The sequence below is a fragment of the Phragmites australis genome, chromosome 11 (assembly GCF_958298935.1).
Source record: "Phragmites australis chromosome 11, lpPhrAust1.1, whole genome shotgun sequence".
In the NCBI taxonomy this organism is placed as follows: Eukaryota; Viridiplantae; Streptophyta; class Magnoliopsida; order Poales; family Poaceae; genus Phragmites; species Phragmites australis.
The window spans coordinates 27238041-27259888 of NC_084931.1; the positions used below are offsets into that span (position 1 = coordinate 27238041).

The 21848-nt window shown below is 43.9% G+C and overlaps 2 protein-coding genes across 3 annotated transcripts; one reads left to right on the forward strand and one right to left on the reverse strand.

Annotated features, from left to right (window-relative positions):
- Positions 1–5635: 5635 nt before the first annotated feature.
- LOC133884499 (coatomer subunit zeta-1-like) lies at positions 5636–7751 on the forward strand. The gene is made up of 6 exons (XM_062323937.1): positions 5636–5758; positions 6067–6226; positions 6847–6994; positions 7106–7183; positions 7322–7403; positions 7489–7751. The coding sequence occupies exons 1-6, from the start codon at positions 5756–5758 to the stop codon at positions 7546–7548; spliced, it is 531 nt and encodes a 176-aa protein (XP_062179921.1). The 5' UTR covers positions 5636–5755; the 3' UTR covers positions 7549–7751.
- A 104-nt stretch (positions 7752–7855) lies between these two features.
- Positions 7856–11157, reverse strand: LOC133884498 (protein ALP1-like). Of its 2 annotated transcripts, none has more exons than XM_062323935.1 (2): positions 10930–11157; positions 7856–9037 (listed from the first exon to the last, which is right to left on the reverse strand). In XM_062323935.1, the coding sequence occupies exons 1-2, from the start codon at positions 11057–11059 to the stop codon at positions 7998–8000; spliced, it is 1170 nt and encodes a 389-aa protein (XP_062179919.1). In that variant the 5' UTR covers positions 11060–11157; the 3' UTR covers positions 7856–7997. The 2 variants fall into 2 exon arrangements, with proteins under 2 accessions (XP_062179919.1, XP_062179920.1); XM_062323936.1 differs by having other exon boundaries at positions 10956–11091.
- Between the last annotated feature and the right edge of the window lie 10691 nt (positions 11158–21848).

Genomic DNA, 21848 nt, shown 5'->3' on the forward strand with positions numbered 1-21848 from the left:
ACGCGTCGCAGAGCGCCCGATATGTCATAGCAAGGACAACAGATGCCCAAATGAACTACGGTACCTCCTCGCCATCAGCATCCGCTATCAACCTGGCGTACGGCACAAGCGTCCTCGCAACCAGGTGGCCTTGGCCGCTGGTGAACATAACCCACCCAAACAACCAAAGCAGAAAGGCCTCCAAATGCCTGGAGACCGAGTATGCGTTGGCATGGGGGTGCATGTACGCCGGCTGCAAATATGACTGGTGTCAATAACGATCAATACTAGATACTAGAATAGTAAATAATAGGTTGTATTATACCGAACTTGAAATTGTAGGATCCACTTCTTCGTTGGCCCTCGTGCATCGGACAAGAACTCAGGCACGTAGGGGGGTGCGTCTGCCTTCCGCTCAACCGGGCCAAAGCGCTGATACATGACGTTGATCCAGTCAGCATCCATATCGATGACCCCAACCGCAGCTCCCGCGCAAGGTAGGCCTAAGAGGTAGGCTACGTCCTGCAAGGTCGGGGTCATCTCGCCGCATGGGAGATGGAACGTATGTGTCTCCGGCCTCCATCGGTCGACCAGGGCTGCTATCAGCGACCGGTCAAAGTAGAAACGACGCGCCGCTGCCTCGGGGTTCTCCGTCGATCGGGACTCAACGAAACGGTAAAGCGGTAGGAGTCCCGCTGCTGCCAACCTAAAAGTATTGCAGTACATCTGTCGGAGGATTAACTCCTGTCGCAGGGATCCCGAGAGACCCCTTTTAGAGATTCGACCGGGGGGATGATCCTGAATAAGTTCGTCGGAGAAATAATGGAAGTGAATGTAAATGCAATGGCCGGTGGTGGGGGTGATGACCTAGTGCAAAAAGAAGTAAATGCACCGGAATTTAGACAGGTTCGGGCCGCACGGGGGCGTAATACCCTACTCCTGTATGGATGTAATAACTGTTCCGAGGGAGTCCCTCAAGGATGTTGCTGGTTACAAGAATGTTGGCCTAACTAGAGCTTGAGGCTCCTTGTTCTTCGGTTGGAACTGTACTCAACCCAGCACACAGTGTCTCTCGTTCTTCCTTGTTGACGTTGTGCCTTGTATGTTGTGTTGTTCTGTGTATCCTCTACTGTTTTCTCATTTCGGTTCGATCTCGATCCCCTTCTCCTCTGTGCCACCGGCTCTTTTAAGCACTCGCCGGCTGCGACATGCCCCGAACGGGAAGGAGGGGGGCACAAGTTCCAAGACGCCATGACCGGGAAAGGCGTCATCATTTCTTATGGGTGAGGTGACCGGGGGGGGTGGAAAAGGCGTCGCATGCCCGGTCACCTATCACCATAAACGCCCGGGCAACGGGCGCCGTGGGGAGGGCCCACCAGGCAGCCGCAGAGCAACCTGGCGTGCCCGCCCTGTCTTGTTCCTCTGCCACAGCAGGGCAGCAGACGGAACGCCTTGATCCTTGCGATGTTATCCCGAGGCAAGCCGGATGGCGTGGGACGGGACCCATGCAATTAATGGCCCCACGCCTCTCTGCCAAAACATGGCAGGAACTGACGCTGTGGCGGGAGCAGTTGGATGTGTCAGGCCACGCACGCTCATTAAATGCGGTTTCGGACCTCTGACTGGCGGACACCTCATCGGTGGGCCCCTCAGGGGCCTTTCTGGGTCGTCGGGGCACCGAGTGCTCGGGGGGGGGGGTACTGTTCACGTCCCCGAGCACTCTCTCCCGAGAACGCCTATCCTTGTCCTCGGGGTACCGGGTGCTCGGGGGTACTGTTCACCTCCCCGAGCACTCTTATACGAACCTTCAGGGAACCGAGCACTTTCTCCCGAGCACTCTTTGTGTGGAACCTCGTGGAACCGAGTGCTCGGGGGCTACTGCCCGCAGCCCCGAGCACTCTCTCCCGGAACTTTAGCTCTTCTGATCATCGGGGGACTAGGGTGCTCGGGGGTGACCGGGCACCGGCCCGAGCACTTTCTTCCCGGTACTTAGACTCCGCGGATCATCGGGGAACTGGGGTGCTCGGGGACCAGTGACTGTGGCCCCGAGCACCTTCTCCCGGGACTTGAACTTTCCTCACCCCGCAGGAGGGACCTCGCGGGATGGCGCCATGTGGCGGATGGCTGGCCTGGCCTCGGGACTCAGGGACCCCCGGTTCTTGATACACCGATAGTAGCCCCCGGGCCTATTGGCAGGCGATGGCACGGAGACTGCGGATGGGCCCTTCGTCGCGAACGAGGTTGAGGCCGGTGCGGACACCATGTGGCAAGCTTTCAGAGGGTGGCCCCTTCGACTCGGGCCTTTGGTACGGCCCAACGGGGAGACGAATGGACGCGCGTCCACACAACTCCCGACGGGCATGACAACGGAACGGGCGGCACGCTCGGCTGCCGCGCAGATCGAGGAAAATGCGTCTGGCAGCCGCTGACACCGCACGACCAGTGGGAGATTCGCTTGGCAGTTACGCTGATCGAGGAAACCGTCCCGCCGAGTTAGCCGTTTCAGGAGACGTTTGAATTCTCTGAGGTATAAAAGGGGGAGGGGAGTGATCCGCCCCCCTCTTTACGCCATCTTGCGATCCTACTCTTGTTTCCTTCGCGCTCCTGAGCCCTTAGAATCCCTTAGGCGATCAGAGCACTTCTCTCTCTCCCTCTCCTCCACCCAGGCAACCTCCCCCTCCGACGAGATGCTGAGAGCCGGGGGAAGCCGCCGCGACAGGACTCCGGACAGCGTACTGCCGGAGTCTCGCTTGAGGAACGAGGAGGCGGCGGAGAGGGTCAGGAAGCTGCTGGTCCCCGAGGGCCAGCAGGGGGCCTCGGTGGTGACGCCGGCAAACTTCCCGCCGGCGGCGACCATCCCTGGGCGCATCGTCTTGTTCGCATCCTTCGTGGCGGCGGGGCTGGTGCCGCCGTTCTCGACATTCTTTCTTCAAGTTCTCGACACCTACGGCGTCCAGTTGGTGCACCTGAGCCCCAACTCGGTCGTTGTCTTGGCAAAATACCTTCTACAATTCCCGATCAATAAAATACTTACAAGTCACATGCAAAATACCTTCTACAATTTCAACAAGTGGTAGGGACCTCATTCTTCGCATGACCCAGTTATAAACCTCTGCAAGATTTGTAGTCATTACTCCATACCTTACACCACCACTGTCGTACAACAGAGTTCATTTTTCATTTGGCTCATTACGTATCCACTGTGAGAAGCTCCTAATAGCTGAACCCGATCTCCTTACTATTTGCGGAGTATCTGTTGGAAGAGGTCCGAGAGCTATCGGTTCATCACCGTTAGGTGCAGCCTCCACTGTTTGTTTTAGAGTCAGTTCGACAATACCGAAATACTTTGATGGTTGCGGCGAATGCAAAGAAAGCACGTTGCAACACTTTTTTTCCGCTGTACTCCACATCAGTAGAGGGGTAATGCTTGGTATCATAGTAGCTACCTGGGTTCCTTCCATAAATTGTGGCTAATTGACAAGGTAGATTGTGATATGAATCTTCATATGTTCCGAACCTCATCTTAATAGCCTTTTTTTTCGCCCTCCATGCCTTCACATAGTTTATTGTGTATTGGAACCTTTGCTCAATAGCATGGATTATTGATCGTGGCTCATACCTTAGGTTGTCCATAATCTCCCCATACATAATATTTGCAATAAAGGCAGATGACAAGTTTTGGTGGACGAACTTTATTTCCTCAATGTGACAATTATGTATTAAGCACCGCCAATAGTCTACCCATTTCCCTCTGAATGCGTGCACCCGCCAAGGACATTGCGGCACCAAACACTTCACATCGTACTCCCTTTTACTGGATTTAACAACCTTGATCTGCCTCCGAAGAGACAACGATCAAAATTTCACTGCATCAATAACTGCCTCCTTTGTAGGGTACATAGCACCCTAGGATACCTCGTTCTCATGGTACTGCCACGGTGTCCGATCAGCCTCGTTAACCACCAGCTTCAAAAATTCATGATCCCTCCACTCTGCAGGAACTGGAGCATTACCCTCCTCGTCAGATGAATCTCCATCGGCAAGACCTTCCTCCAACTCTTCATCCTCCAACTCCATCTCTTCAATGATGCTAGGGATGTGCTCCCCTTCATCGGCTACACCTATCGGTTGCAGCTCTGGAATATCACCAACATCTTTCCTGGACCCGACATTAACTTGCTCTGATTCATCTTCCATTGCCTCACTTGGTCCTGCTACTGCTTCCGCAGAGTTCACCTCAGTTTGATCTTTCAGGTATGCCTCAGCTAACAAAATCAGAGGCATGCCACGTTCACAACATATATCTATATACTGCCTCCAAGTTAATGTGGCTTCGATGGGAACAAGCTCACCAAAGTATCCATGACTAGCACGGCTGAGGACAGCTTTCAGCTTCAGCTCATGTTGCTGCGGATCCAATTGGAAAAATCGTATGAGCCATTTGCACATATCCACAATGGTCATCTCATTAGCTTTACTAAGACCCTTCATGACATGACAAAATCCAGACAGATCTACACCGTTAGGCCCGTACCTTATTTCACCCTCACCATAATATATCTGAAAAATTAATTTATCTTCCATCCCTAAAAACACCCGCAAACATAACCAATGTTAAGACCGACAAACTATATTTCTAATTATCGAATAAAATAAATTACCGACACCGATTCATACATAACAATAGGTTTTCAATAATAGTCCTAACCAAACTAACCTATAAGTATCACTCTATACAATCTATATTTACTACCTATTGTACCATGTGCAAATTAAACGCTACTATTTTCTAAATGCTACATCCTAAGTTCGCATATTATCATATAGTGCTACCTCCTATGTCGCACATTACAACCCTACAATTATTATTCTATAAAATCTACATTTGCAAATCTAATATAGTAAAAATAATATTCTATATTTCACTGCTATCATACAATGTTCTAAATAAATTTGACAATTTCCTACTAAACATAGAATTTTCTAAACCCTAGATCATATATATCTAAAACCTATGTCATATACTACTACTGCACTAATTAACAACAATAAAAAGAAAAAAAGACTTACCCAAAAATGATCTTCAAATCCACGACTCAAATGCAGCAGGGTTTCGCCGAGCTCTCTTCCTCCCCTCCCCTCTCCTCTCTTCTCCTCCCTCTTCACAATTTTTTTCTGTTTTCTGAATAAAATGAGATTTTAGGCTAATTTTAGCCCCTTCTATAGAAGAGGCCGGAGAGGGTGGAGGCCGAGCGGCGCGGGCGGGAAGGACCCTTACCGCCCCTGAGAGGGCGGCAAGGACCCCAACCCGCCCCCTCAGGGGGCGGTAAGGTGTCGGACACGGGTGGGCACCCCCTAGGCGCTCTCTGACGGGGCGGTTAGGCCTCCTGCCCTCTCAGAAGTCTGCAACACTATCAGGGGGTTGCAGGTGTCTAGTTTTGCAATTTTTTCCACGGGGAATCTATTTATTTAAATTTTTAATCCAAAAAATATAAAAATAAAAAAACTCCCAGGTGGCCATGAAATCGTCGAAACGAGGCCCAACTTGCATGTCGGCCCAGCCCGGGGCTTACGGGACAGTGTGGGCCGGATCGCAAGCCTCTCGGCCTACTAGGCTACTACTGCCACGGCACGGCCTTCCGTTTCGTCCACCCCACTCGTCCGCAACTCCGCACCCCGCACGGCGACGCCCCCGTCTCCCAGCGGCTACCGCCTTCGATCCGGACCACCGTCCTCCTTCCCCACCCCCGCCCGGCGAGCCCATTCGCCTCTCGCAATGGTAGGCAACCCCATCCTCCGCCCTCCTCCGTTCTCTCTCGCTCTACCGCGCGCGCTCGCGGCACTGCCGGTTTCTTGATCTGCACCGATCCATCACGCTCGGCACCGGTGCCGGGGCGGTGTCGCCTGACGATACCTTCGCAGAGATCCAGTCTTTGCTGCGTGCCACATCGTTCTCCGCTCTCTCGTGTTACCAGATTGGATTAGGGGTTCTTTTTTCTCTTTGCTGCAAGCACAATGGAATCTGCGGAGTGTGGTGGCCTCGATTTGCTGTTCATTGATGGTAGGGATCAACGTTTGTTGGTGCAGGATACCTGCCCATCGGTGAAGAACATCCTCCTGCTCGACTCGGAGGGGAAGCGCGTCGCCGTGAAGTACTACAGCGATGATTGGCCCACGCTCTCCGCGAAGCTGGCCTTCGAGAAGTCGGTCTTCGCGAAGACCCAGAAAGCGAATGCTGGCACAGAAGGTAAATTTGCATCTGATTTTCTGCTACAAGGGATGATGTGATTTGTATCTGATGATGAGTGTTACTGTGTTAGCTTGTGGTAGTCCGAAGTACGTAATTGTTGTTGTCTCGTAACGTTAACTCCTGGATCTGATTTATGTAAAGAATGGGCTCTGTACATGCCGATGCTGGTCTACAATGCTTAATTTATGCGATTGGCGATTGCCGTAGTCAGTTAATTAGTTCAGTCAAATATGGCTTTTCTGCGTTCATGGGGATGTGTCGTAAACCCTGAGAGGCGTCGTGCAATTTCTTTTTAGATGTTAAATTATGTTCAAAATATTATTGATTGCTTCTTTCGTACACGAACCATCTACTCATCTATGTATTTTCATTTTCCCCCTAGTATCCTCTGTTTGGGGCTTATGTCATTTCAAAACTAACCAAGAACATGATGCTTTAACCTCGTTTGAAGCACTGTTTGTACTTCCTCCCAGCACACCACCAATCCAAAAATGAGCTTGGGATAATTTTACATCTGACTGGCCTTAGTTTCTCCTTAAACATGTAAATGTGACTGTCTGAAATTTTCTGTTTGTCTGTTCAAGTACTTCATATTTTTATTTGTTTCTCTTTATCAGCTGAGATTGTAATGTTTGATGGTCAAATTGTCGTGTATAAGTTCATCCAAGACCTGCATTTTTTTGTTACTGGAGGAGAAGAGGAGAATGAGCTTATTTTAGCATCAGTTCTTCAGGGATTCTCTGATGCTGTTGACCAACTTCTCAGGTTATGCTCACTCTATTAAAGTTTATCTTTTCGACAACTGTTTATTCTGTTGCATGTTCTTATATTAATGCTGATTGCATGCGAATGTGTTTCAAATCTTGGTGGTTTCAGAAACATTGTCGACAAAAGAACAGTACTCGAAAATCTGGATCTGATCCTATTGTGTCTTGATGAAATTGTTGATGGAGGGTAAAGCCTTATCAAAGTCTGAAATATCGAAGTGATGCGATAGTTCTGTGTCAACCTTGATATGATTAATAGCGCAAATTGTAAGCAGCTTGTAATTATTTGCTCGAGTATACTTAATTTTCTTGAACGATTATACAGGATTATACTAGAAGCAGATGGGCGTGTGATAGCTGAAAAGGTGTCAGGTCATGGATTGGAGGGTGCTACATCAGCTGAGCAGGTACGCTGCAGGCTGCTGCCACGGTATTTTTAAACTGAAGTAAACTGGTTGCTTCAACTTACTAGCTATTGCTTTCTGCATGCAGACTTTAGTTGCAGCCCTAACGACAGCAAGAGAGCACTTGGCCAAGTCTCTTCTCATGTGATGATGTGCTTTGGTTTTGGGGGTGAAGATGGAGTATCATTCTATTATTATGTCTCAGAGATAATGCATTTTTTCATTAGCAACGGAGAAAGAAAATGTATGTAATGGATATGTAGAATGACATGTTGCTTCCAACATTCTGTTTGTTCAGTTTGCATGTCTTCAAAGATGTGTAATATGATTCGTTGCAATTTGATTTGTTCAGTTCTTGGTCGTTTTGTTTTACCTTTTTGCTGTTTGACAACGGAAAAATAGAATGCTTATGGAGCTGACGAGGCATGTCCTATCTTCACTAATTAGGGCTACACTGGCTTCAAAATGGTATTAAATGTCTCACAGAAACCAACATTTCAGAATCTGCCAAAATTCACCTTACAGTTTTGTATCCATTGTTCTATATTAATTAATGGGTGCAAAAAGCACCGGAGAAAACTTCAAAGCTCACGCTGTCTACTCGCCGGGAGCGACATGCTGAGACAGGAGGTCCCTCTGCTTAACTGCATTGTCATCAGCGACATTGCTGAATTGCTTCTTGTAGCCAAGGTCATGGTTGCCAGAAACCAGCATCTCTTTGATTGGAGCGCCTTCCATGTCGATGATGATGTTGGTGATCAAGCAGCAGACGAAGATGATCCTCGGCAGCCGGTGCTTGTCAGGCCTCCACAGCTCTCCCTGAATAACCCGCCACCTCCCCTTGAGCGTCGCCAATGCGTTCTGCACAACCGTCGCCGCCGCCGTGTGTCGCTTGTTGAATTCCGCTTTGGCCGCCTGGAGACCATGTCCTTGGTATGGGGTCATCAGCCAGGGAAGTAGAGGGTAGCTTGCATCTCCAACTATGTACTCCCTGACCACTGAACCTCCAGGAAGCTCCATTTGCTCATCCAGCCTGATGCCTTTCTCGCACAGCCTGTAGAAGCCTGAGGTGCGCAGGATGCATGAACCGTCCATGCTCCCAGGCCAGCCACTGACAATGTCTCTGAACCGCATGTCGGCATCGACAACGGCCTGCAAAACCATGCTGTTTTTGTTCTCGTTGTCCAGCCAGACTTTGCTGTTGGGCTGAGCTGAGGAACACATGAGGATGTGTGTGGTATCAATGGCACCACAGCAGTTGGGGAGGCCATAAATCTTCTCAAATTTTACTTTGATGGTTCCCATCTCCTCAGGGCTCGGCCACTTTAGATGACAGATGGCGTGCTCCTCCATTGACTCGATGAACCGCCAAGTGATGTTTGAGATGGCTGAGTGATTCATGCCAAACCACATTCCTATGTTCTGCAGTGACTCCCCAGATGTCAGCCTCATCAGAGCCACCACGACCTGATCCTCCACGCCTAGGATTGTCTTGTCACCGAACCTGAAGTTTCTGAAACCGTATGTCTTTGTTGTCAGATCCTTCTTAACAAGCGAGCAGATGTAGTCAAAAGTCTTTCTTGACATCTTGAGGACAGACTCCATGTCCTGGTGTTCTCTTGGAAAAGAGGATTGTCCTGTGGAGGCAACAATTAGAGGCTGTCGTAGTATTGTTACTATTCAAATATGGCATACATCTGTTACGCATCAGGAACAAGAAAGCTCTATCTACGGAAGGCGAATAATTTGAAAAATTGAGGAAAATCTTATTTATCAGAAAATGCCAGGCACAACATGCTTTACAATTAGAGCGAAATGCATGGACAAATGATAATGGTTATGTAACCATTAAGCAATCTCAGAGTAACCATTCAATATAATAGATATGTGTCCGGCATTCTCCAACAAATCAACAGTCAAGGAAGATAAATTGCTTGATTATAAAATATATAGCTAAATAAGTACATGACTCTGAGGATATAAATTATTTTATTTTCCCCCGAGAACATGCAGGAGCTATGCATCTCTTTGCATTAAGAACCTGAGTATATAATTTGATGTTTTAACCCTTTGCATATCCTTCAACAAAACATTTGAATTTTGAGTTTCAGGCTCATATTTGTAGAGTTCAATGTGGCCATTTAACATCTGAGTGACTCAACTAACGCCTGCATATCTTGTAAATACACTCGAACAATGAATAAGTTTAGCTGTGCAGGGTGCAGTAGACATTCTCAGCTGCCACTGATTAGTCTAAGTTTAGTAGTCAGGAAAGATCTCACATCTGTAGAATTATGGTATCCAAAAAATCTTCTTCAGAAATAAAGAACATTTTTCCAGACAAACTTGTTGAGGTTGCCACAATTGACCTCTGAACTTGACTACTCACACCAAACACCGTGAGGAGATATTCCAACTAAAAGTGCAAGAGGATCATGAAACTATCAAAACACATTACAGTTTGTAAGTTAATCTCATATGTCGAAGATCTACACTCGCAATCCACCAAGCTCCGAGGTTCCTGTGTTTGATATTGAAAACCGGCACATTGCCCAAGTACTACGCTGGCGGAAGTAATGCTTCTATGAACCACACTAATCGACTCCTAAATTACCACTCAAAAAATTATTATCCAAATTTCAGCAACAATTTAAATAATGAAACAACTAAAAATTATACCGCCATTATTCCCTGTATAGAAGTTGGCCATCTAATTGGGGGAACCTATTCGTGAATCATAACAAAAAAATCCCCAATATTTCCACGAATAGCACAGAAATTGCAATACAGTTTCGAACAGCAAATCCACTGTTCGATTGTTCAGTCAGCAGTCCATCAAAATTGAAGAGTCACAGATTCCAGACGGCATTGCTCTCTCTTTCTCATTTGTCTTTCCTTTCCCCTTTTAGCTTAAGGAACAGAACACTCCATTTCCGAAAGGAAAAACTTCAAGACATTGTTGTGTAAAACATCGATTGTCGCATCGAGAATCCACTTTGTCGCAAGATGCAACTGGTTCTGGGTTGAATCAACAAAAGTGGGCAAAATCCATCTTCACCTGAATTCATCGTCTTCTCGAATAGCCATTGCGGTGGGTTTACAGATCTGGATTCCAGAACATACATGACCTAACAACAAGAAATGGAAACCGGACGCTGAATTCCCAAAATATGCTCTACTGAACAGATGCTACCGAGGCCAAAAGCAATGGAGGTTGCATTCACGGTCTCAAACTATCAATCCACAACGCGCTATTCCATTATTTCATGGCCCCTGTTCACCGGCACCCTCAAAGCCCATCTCGCGCAATCAACCGATTGAACTACACATCCACGCTCACAAACTGCAATTCTAACTCCCTTCAGATCCACCCACGAACTATCTCAATCCCTGGGGGCTCGCACACATTACCGAGGACTAGAAACTTTTCTACCATACCATGGTAAGCTTGGCGCAACGAAAGAAGCAAGGGGACGCACATGACTAAACTTTAAAGAGCGCAGCGAGGCAAGAGGGAGGGAGAGACGACCTGCAATCCTGCGAAAGAAGACGTACCACCAATCGCTGCCGTCCGGCAGCGGCGGCAGCAGCCCTGGAGACGGCGCCGGCGCGGCCTTCTCTGCCCGCTTCCTCTTCCTGGCGCCCCTCACTGGCGCCATGGAGAGCCGGACGCCGAGCCGAGGAGATCAAGTGCCCCCAGGAGACTCGAAGACTGGAGGTGCAGAGATATTGCGCTGTGTCCCGGAAAATTAAGTGTGTGAGGAGAAATTTATTTTGGTGCTAAGAAGCACTGTGCACCTTGCAGCAAAGCATGCACGGAGCCTGCTGTACTGCCGTTTCTAGGATTTTTTTAATATTAAAATAATAAAAACTTGTAAAAATAATATTTGATTTTTAAAAATTGCCGAAGTAGTAGCCTCTCATTATTTTGTTTACCGACAAACTCCCGACTGTCGATAGGCCCTTTGTCGTCATTTCTAATGTCGACTGTAAACTCAGTCAGTATAGTAACTTGCCGACAAGACAAATCAGTAATGCGGATGCCGACAGGATCGCTTAACGGTGTCGACAAGAATTTTGTCGGCGGTCTATATGCCGACACGATTACTGTCGGTGTGTGGCTCGCTGACAGGGTATTGAATTTCTGTTTTTACATAAATTAATTATTTCTACGAAGAAAAAAAGTGTAGAGACGTGAATTTCGATTGCGTGACACCGATTGTTGTGTGGACCAACAAATGAAGAGTAGGGTCCAAATAACATAAAAGTATCAAGGAGGTTTAAACAAAGTCATCAATCATAGCGGTGCAATTAACATAAACATAGTCCGACAAGTACTAAAGCGAGTACTCAAGCGTAGCGATACAAATTACATAAGATAGATACATCAATGTCCAGGTCCTCCTTTGGCCCTCTTTCTGGGCCCTCCTCTACCATGGCGACGGATCTAGTTTGCGGAATAGGACAAGGGTTCGGTGGGTTCTTGGGTGAGGCGCAGCCGGCAGGTGGATGCACCATCCTATGTGTGTTGCGTAGGCTGCGGGGCCTCAGGCAACTGAGCGAACCATTCATCCGAACTATGCCCATAGGTCCCCGACGAAGGAGAAGTAGCAGGTACGAAGTCCCCAAAGTGCCACTTTGAACCTATAATTATGAACGAATTTTTTAATATCTATAAACACGAAAAGAAGAAAATAAATTATGTTTAAAGGAAATAACATACCTGTTAAGGGTCTCATCCACCCACGAGTGGAAACGAAAGTGAGGCCAGACTATGGCACCTGACGTAATTGCCTACATTTTTTGAGAGCCTCGTTTCCCTCGCATCTCCAAACAATATGTCGTGCTTACGCCACATGACGTAATTGCCTACATTTTTTTGAGCCTCGTTTCCCCCACATCTTCAGGGTAATCTAGCTTACTTTTACGGTACGCATGTATTACACAGTACATGTATACCCTGGCGTATCCCTATGGTATCGGAAGACCGTTGAAGAGAGTCTCTTCCACCCATTGCTCAGCCAGACCCCTAGCCACTGTGATGGGAACACAAACGGTGGGCACGACAAGCTTGCATGGTGTGCCTTTTTTGATGTCGTCCATGGTGTGACGGATTAAGGTTTCTCCTAGAAGCCCTGTGGACGCGCAACTGCTCCGGGGACCACCAGGGCTCATGAACAAATCATTATCTACACTGACTAAATGCCCCTGCCAAGCTTGCTCCCTGGCTTGCTACATAGTTGTTGCTATTTTTGTGTCTATCATCCATGTCTCCTCTTGCAGTTCTTCTTTTAGAATGGTCGTCATTTCATCAATATTTTCTTTTCTTCGTTTCTTGTAAGTGTTGACGTTTTCTTCAAATTCGACCTTCCAAGGCCTCAAACCCTTGCCTCGTATGCGACCAGTGTGCTTCTTGTATCCCAGTGCCAAGGTTAGCTCGTCGTTTCTCTATCTGCCTGGAAAAAGCCCTAGGAACACCAGACATGGGTATCTCTAATCTTATGCGTGACTTCTAGTCCTCGTTCACTTTTGAAGCATAAGCTTCCATCAGTCGCAAGAGTAACCCCTCTCCCATACAAGTAGTTCTTCGCTCATGGGATCCACTCAGTCGTCACAGGTGTGACATCGCTTTTAGATACATCTTTTTCCATCTTCTCCCACACGTCAAGTTTTCTACCGTACCCGCATGAGTCAGTTCTATGGGGGTATAAGTTCTTCTTGGAGTTGGTATTGTTTACTTCACTAATCTTTTTTGCTTCCTCCGAATCCTTGTACTTCATAAAATCATTCTAAAAATCTTTCACCGTCAGATAATCATCCCAATCTGGTATTCGACCCTTCAAGTGATAATCTCTGTACAATTTACCATTAAAATTCTTAAAAATTCTGCCCATTATAACTATGACTTGATGCTTTGCTATGGCCATGTTGCATCCTTCAGGGTACTTAAACTTTTTCGACAACTTGTTCCACATAAAATCCTTAATGTTATCGAGAACCGCCCACTTGTCACCTCGTTTGCCTCTTCAAGTTCTATAAGTGATTGCGACGTGCTCCCTTACGAGACACCCACATGATGTCTTGAACGATCTGAGTACATCTAAAGGTTTTATGGGCTTCTCGGCTGAATCGACTTCCATGATGACAAAACATCCCTCATGCATCTTGTTGGGACCTCGACCATGCCTCAATTCTTCATATGACTAACCCACCGGCGCAGCATCAGTGGTCAGAGCCGAGAGGCCATCATCATTGGTTGGACCCTCCGGAGCATCAACGTCAGCTTGATTCAAATTGAGGTATGCACTCGGGCTTTGCTCCTAAGCATCATGCGAACTGGATCCTGGTCAGAGGAGGGGCCTTGTATCGGTGGGCACGTCCGTAGGCGGTGACTTGATTTTGTACGTGTTATTCCTACATAAAAATTATGTCTATTCAAATTTCTTGCAATATCGACATTAGCATATATGACAGCTAGCAGATACATCAAGAAATAGCAACTAGTAGATATACTTAAATGCATCAAATAGACTAGCAAGTTGGCCTAAATCAAACACATCTAGTTCAATGGTTGGTGTACCTTAATCAAACACAAGCTAGCATACCAGCTGAAATATCCAAATTAAGTGTAATAAAAGAAACTAGATCTAAAATACTAACTCTATATACTAATACTAGGTTCCATCAGATTAACACGATTCAAGCATATGTGTTCAAGCTTTCCTATAAAATAAATTTGTAGCATGTTTTAGTCTCTTGGTATTTGCTGCAAATCAAAGAAACTAGATCTAAAATACATAAATATGTATTTGTGAATAGAGTATAGTCGCTGCGAATACATAAAAGGATGTTCCTGTACGCATTGTAGTACTCACATATAGCTTAATTGTACTTGACATGGCAATATATAGCTTATTTGGTGATATTAATTCCCTAATTTAAGTATATTTTGAATATTGTTAGTAAACTATATCTCACTTGCGCTCTATCGGTTTTTTTTTAATATGATTCCTTTAGAAGAATAATCAAATACTTTCTAAAACTTTGTTGAAATTTTTTTTGCAAGCTTTTTCGACTCGTTCTTGCCTTACAAGTTGTATATTCATCATTTACCAGGAATTTTCAGCACTATGGTCTTTGGCCTTATTATTTTTCTCAGGGTAGTATGGATCAAGCAGAAATGGCAGATAATAAGACAAGATCTGATCAGAAAGAGGGATGCGTTTTTTTGTCAATATGGAGGACAACTGTTAACTGATATGAGCCAGGTGGCAGTGGGACTCCGTAAAATTGCAGGTACGGCATGACAGCATATTGGATAACTTCATGGTTTTGGTGTTAGTACACTCACGTTGAAGCGAAGGCCAGCTACTCATGCATCAGATGGCTATACCGAGGAAGAAACCACTGAGTACTACAATCTTAAGAGGAAAGCCACGATGAACATAGAATTTGTAAGATAAAATTAATATGCCCATTTATTGCCATGTCACTGATCGAATAAATTTACATCTATGTCTTATTTTGATATGTTGAGGATATTCTAATTCAGTTTGTTATAAAGCAAGCCCTTCGTATGAAATATAAGTTAGTGTTCATTTGGAGATTGAATGGATAAATGTTAAAGTCATTGCAGCTGTATAAAATTACAATTGTAATATCCGCGATAGTGTTCTAAAGAAAATTATATCTATTTTTCAAACATAAATACATATCCACGGGAAATTTGATAATAAATTATAGTCCAATCAGTGCTTACTGGCGTAGATGGGAATATGGAACTGTTATGCACAGGATAACAGACCAGTTCAATTGGGAAGCAGCCTGCAAAGAATATAACATTGTAATGTGTTAAAGTTGTAGATGACTCAGGTTGCAAAGTATGGTCAACTGGCACAATGGACAAACATAGATCAACCGACACAGCGGTCAGAAAGAGGAGGCCCAAACGATCAAAACACAATAGCAGTATGCATGCCGACGACGCACATTGGAGCATTGAAGCACTCCAATGACGGTAGAGATGAACACGTGCTGAAACACATTATCTGCACCCCAACAACGGTGATAGCCTGGGAAAAATATAGCTCAACACGCACGTGCAGTGGCAAGGGCAAGCGAAACCGGAGGCAATTGAAGCATGCACATGTAACGACAGGGCCACACTAACTCACACGGTGGCACAACCACACCAAAGTGAAACCTAGCGAACACACGGGCCAAAACACGGCGGGTCACACCAGCTCATAGGCACATGCGCACAAATGGAAGGAATGTTAATGCTTGCACTGCTTTCTTGCCTCGAATTGACGATGGTTGTCTGTGGTGTTGGTCGGTGGTGTCGAGGTCCTCTACTACGTGGGGCAGCTCGAGGTCGTTAGAGGGATGGTTGTTGACTCCAGGGATGGTGACGAGGATGGGGACGTCAGAGCTCTGAAACAGTGATAGGGACGAGGATGGTGAGGCAACAGGAACGGGGATGGCGGAGCTCCAAGGACAGCGATGGGGACGAGGACGGCGGGGCTCCGGGGACGGTGGCAGGGATGAGGACGACGAGGCTCCGGGGATAGGGACGGGGATGGGGCGACGAATGACGATGGGGACAATGACGAGGAAAACGGGGCTTCGGGGACGGTGATGGGGGCGGTGGGGCTCCCGAGACGGCGATGAGGAAGGCTCCAGGGACAGCAGCATTGGGGAAACAACGGGGCTTCGAAGACGGCAGCGTCGGGGAGGCAGTGGAATCAGAACGCACACAAGGGATGAAGAAACTGCGGCTAAGTCCTGATATATATAGAGATAGAGTATCAGTGTCAGTTGTGTTCTACAACCGGCCTTGATACTAGCATTAGTGCCGGTTGTAAAAACAAGCCAACACTAATACAGCGTCGTGGAGGTAGTGAATGTCGGATGATCTGGCATGCACACACTTCAAACGCTGGACCATCCGGTGTGTGTAGTCCACAACCACTGTAAACCATGAAGTATCCGTTGTGTAGAAAATTTTAGAAGTCGGACCATCCGATGTGTGTCGTCACCTTGAAGCGTCCAATCTGCACGCCGTACCATATGGCGTGTATAGTATCATTGTCTGCTGTGGTTTACAACCGGCACTGATATAAGTAATTAGTGTCGGTTTTACAACTAAGCTAACACTGATGCTAGGGCTATTATTGCCGATTATTTCCTATAACCGGCACTGATATTTTTTCCTTTTTTGATAAATCATTTTGTTGTACATCTAGGTATGTAATTTATTGTATATTAGGTAAGTTATTTTATATTAGGTTTATAATTTGTGTAGTACATCTTCGTTCCATAAGGCAATGTATATGTTTAATAAAAATTAAATCTTTTTAATTAATAGAAATTAAGGTATATTCTTAGTATATACGAATTAGATCTATAACTATCATACAATAGCTTTATTTGTACTAATTAAAGCATAAATGATAGCTGTAAACTTTTTACTTAATACAAAGTAAAGCATATTCTTACTTAATACATGTCCTTGATACAAATTACAACGAATCCTAAATTAATTATTACATCAAAGCTGCTTTCATTTAACGATTATAGTTCCATTATGATCACGACGTATGTATGTAGGTTCCTCAGTGTCGTTAATGAGAGGCAGGTTGACATTCTCTCCGAAAGGAGGCAAGTCATTGAATTAATTGGAGTCTTCCTCTTCAAAGACACCCTCAACACCGACAATCTTTCTTTTTCTTGAAGAACCATGTGGCTAAGGTATTTTATCTCATGCACGATATGAACAATGAGATGAGGCATTATGTTAAAAAATGATGAAGGGAAAATACTCTTAAGCTAGCATATAGTATGGACCATGTCTTCCTGCAACTTTGTTAGTTTGCTCAGATCGATGATCTTCTATGAAATTGCGTTGAAAAATGAACACAACTTAATGATTGAGTCTCAGATCTTATCCAATAGAATACCATTAATTCCAACAGTAATATCATCATCATATGACAATCATGGAACTTCGTGCTAACTAACTTCAAAGTTTTCATGTTCATTAATCTCTTTACGTTAGAGGAATAACCGGTCGGAATTTTGATTCCATGCAAGCAACTGTACAAGTTGATCTTCTCTTTCTTGCTCAGGGTGTAGCAAGTTGTGGAAAGTTCATTTGCCCTATTGTTTAGGATTTTAGGATGCAGAATTTTCCTTAGCTTCATATCTTCTAGGTACAACCGTGCATTGAGTGTATCTTTTGTTTTACCAGGTATATCTGGTAAGGTGCCAATAAAGCTATCAAACACGTTCTTCTCTGCATACAAGGCGTCGATTCCATGTCGAACTATCAAGTGATTCTAATAAGGTAGGTTCCAAAAAATTGATCTCTTTTTAAACATAGGAGTGAGTTTTTCAGCTTGATTGCTTCATGTTAGATTGCCCATCACCTTCCGTCACTTGGTTCGGGTCAGAGTACCCACCTTCTAAATACTGTCACGTCCACTTGCGACTAGCGAGTAGATGTGTCATCCCTACAACACAATATTTATATTCAATATGCTTATCTACTTAGAGACGATTTTAATCTTTTTTACTGATTCACTACTAGAAAATTGGAGATTGGTTTTAATCTATTTAGAGGTGATGTTTTTTTTTTCTTAAATCACTACTAGAAAATTGGAGATCTAGGTCACCATGGCATAATCACATACTTACAAATCTAGAGCAATCGAGCGAACAAATCTAGTCACAAATGAAAAGTCATAGATCATCTCTATGTGCCCTACAATGAGAAAATTGTAATTCTTACTCAATTAGAGCTCAATTGGAGCTCTAGATCCTCCCAAAATTCATCACATGGAGCAATCACATTCTTTCAAACCTAGAGCAATCTAGCAAGTAAATCTAAGTAAAAAATAAAATGTAGATCATCTTACTAACCTTAAAACACTTTGGTCACGTAGATTCCTCCAAATTAAAGTCTCCAAGCGCAAGGTTGGGAACAAATGATGGGAACTGAGCAAAACAGAGCTCCCCTCTATTTTGTTCAAGCTTGGCGAGAAGAAGGCGCATTTTATAGACTATGCACTTATTAGTGTGGGCTTGTAACACGAATCGACACTAATACTCAGTTTGTTCTAAGAATCAGCACAAATATTGAGTATCAGTACCGGTTCAACCCTTCTCAATCGATGATTGAGCGCGAGAAGGTATGAACCGATACTGATACTTTATCAGTGCTAGTTCTATCTTAATCGGCATTGATTACCCAGCTTGAATGATTGTTTCTGTTATATTAATGCAAGATCAACTATCAATAAGAAAACTATTTGTTGACTGATGCCCATAAGTTTTTCTAGGATATAATACAAGCACTATGTGTGTTTGACACACTATCATCTTCAAAAGCTGTGTTACAAGCTTGCCTTTCCTATGATTCACCAAATGTATGACCCGTACACCAAATTCACCACCTTTGTACTGATTTTAAATGTGTGTAGAGAAATATCATGTGAACTCAAATTAGACGTGCTGATGTCATTGAAAAGTCCTAGTGAGTTACCTATATATGAGAGTGGAGAAACACACCATGTGAGAAATCTGAATGGGAATAGTTCCAATTTTCATCAATTTAATAGAAATTGCTTCTCCCATGTTGCTGCCTTGACAACATTTCGTACATATATGTTTGCATAAATATTGAAATGGCTCACCTCCCGTTTGCTTCCTTTTAACTGTCCTGCGGTTTCCGATGTTCATGAACTGCGTGGAAAATGCCATGCATATCATATTTGTTGAGGAGAGATGGGCACCGATATTTGGGATTCAAGAGGTAGGATGCATTGATTTAGAATGGAGCAGAATCTCCAAGACACGTAGGGCTGTGGTACACAGTATCGGTATGCCATTTTGCTTTCAGATCCATACTAAACCAGATATCTCCAGGTTGTGTTGCAGCGTTGTGGAATGTAACACAACATTTTGCTTTTTGTGGTTCATTTGTATGGTAGCAAATTGTGTGAGCACTTGTCTTTCCTTTGCAAATGGTCTGCATGAAATGCTCCTTATACACCAACTGTCAGAACCCCAACCTCAGATTCCCATGTACCTCCTGTATCAGTTCTTAGATCAAATAGTTGGTACGCACAGAATTCAACAGAACAGTATTAAATACATACTTTGAATAAAATAATTACTTGAAAAGGGCAAAAGATGGTCTCATAGACTAGGATACACGGTGGACTAGCCAGGCAGAAGAGCCTACAGCGGAGCGGAGCGAAACAAACGGTGTAACTCAATGCCACAAGCAACTCGAGTACAGACGTTACCTTAGACTTCTTCTCTTTAACTTTATCTGGGTTGAGGTTGATCTCCATCTCAATAATCTGAAAGCAGCAAGATTAAGTACGAAAGTTACTCAACAAGTCATATACTACTTCAAGGGGTTGATAGATATATAAAGGATAATGCAAGGAAAAGGCTTTACAGTTTAGTTTTAAGCGTAAAACAATTTTATGCAGATATTTAGTTGTATTCTCTATTGATAGCTTTGAAAACAATTTAAACAAAGTTACAAGTAACAAGATATATCTGGGTTTTTTTTTTCTAAGATGGGCTATACCTCGCTCTGCAGTCCCTAACATTATATCTGGTGTACCTCTAGTACCACATAGCTCCTGACGGATTGAGCCAATAAACTCATCACACGGACATCTAGTCCACACACTCACTCATCAAGATACACGCACCCCTGAGTCTAGTCAAAACGGTTACTATTTTCGCATGTCCATGACCGTGGGCACGACTATTCGAGTAGATTTACACTCTGCAAAGTTTGTACACTGTACCCACGCGATATACGCAGCGTCCAACCATTGTAAGCAAAGGAGTGAATCATACCGAGACACTTCAATCACTCTTCCTATCAGGCTTTTCTATGTGATCCATCAAATACGAGAGACCATGTTCTAAATGTCAGTCAGCTTTTGATGTAACTCGAAGCATTCAAACATAGTGCTAGATAGTCACTTGGTTCATGCGCTGCTCTTAGCCTTCTAGTACGATGCTCAACTCGGTCCGGTGAAAAAAAAGTCCTTCCTATTCAAGACGCATGGTTGCATTGGGTGGTTAAGCATGTCGACGCAATGATCAGTCCTTATACGGTTGAGGCAGGCATCCTCATTGGTAATGAATACCACCAGGTAACTCAATCTCCCAAGAGCATCCCCACCAGAGGACTACTCTGCTTGTCCCCTGCTAGAAATAGTTTTCACCCATTTTTACATACCACCTGTCATATCCCACACAATATCAAGGATTTTACAACCATCAAGGATTCATGGTGTATGAGTTAAATTGATAAAATAGTGAAGTGACATATCCAAAGAGACATATTCCAAAAGCGACATCTCCGAAGAGATATATTTAATCCTAGGCATGCTAGATATCTAGACGTCATTTGACGTTAATATAGATAACAACAGGTAATCCTAGGATGATATGCATTCTGGATGATGACATTTAAGGTATGATAATTGTTTGATGGGATTTAACTACTGCAAATAGTTTAAATAGCGCAATACATAGCACATGCGATAATAAATCATGTTTTAAGTTGATCAATTGGATTATTGAAAAACATGAGCTCAATATGGTCAAGGAAATAGGACTTGCCTTCACGAAGGTCAAATCATGATTGGTCTTGTCGTTTGAATCTCCCTGGTTCTTCATCATTTGTTAACTTAGTTGTTTCATTAATTTAAGAGGAAGCATACACAAGTTATTAACAACTAGGTAAACATTTATTAGCTTAACTGCCAGAAAGTGTCAGTTAGGGTTTCTAAGTGTAGGTGAGTGCATGTGTACCGATATAAATATATATGTGATACTTACGTCTATATGTATGTGAGCATGCATACATATATACGTAAGTTCAACTCTAGACGATTATATATGCTTAAATGTCGAGATTTATTATTCTAATCTATAGCACTATTCTAAGGTTATCAAGTAATTAAACTTAATTACTTAGTGTTACTTAATTTCCACTCTAATTAAGCTATATTTTATTGCTATGGTAAAAACATGCATGCAATTAGTTAACTAGGTTAAACTATTTTTTATATCTAATTAATTAATTATTAAAAGAGTATTAAATTAATTAATTACCAACGTTAAATTATTCTATCATTTTCTGATGACATGTATTTATTTATTTACGAGTTACACTACTTAATCTTATTATATTAATTATACTAAGATTAATCTATAGCTTAAGCATGAAATAACAATCTACTTCTAAACATTTAGTTAGAAGATTAACTCTTTAATTAATATATGGATTAAACTTTCACTTAAGCTAGATTAACTTATGCAACTAAACTACGATTATAACCTATACATGGTTATTGAATTAACTAACTCAATTTTATTTACTAAAGACAAAATCTATTCAAGGTTAAATGCCGC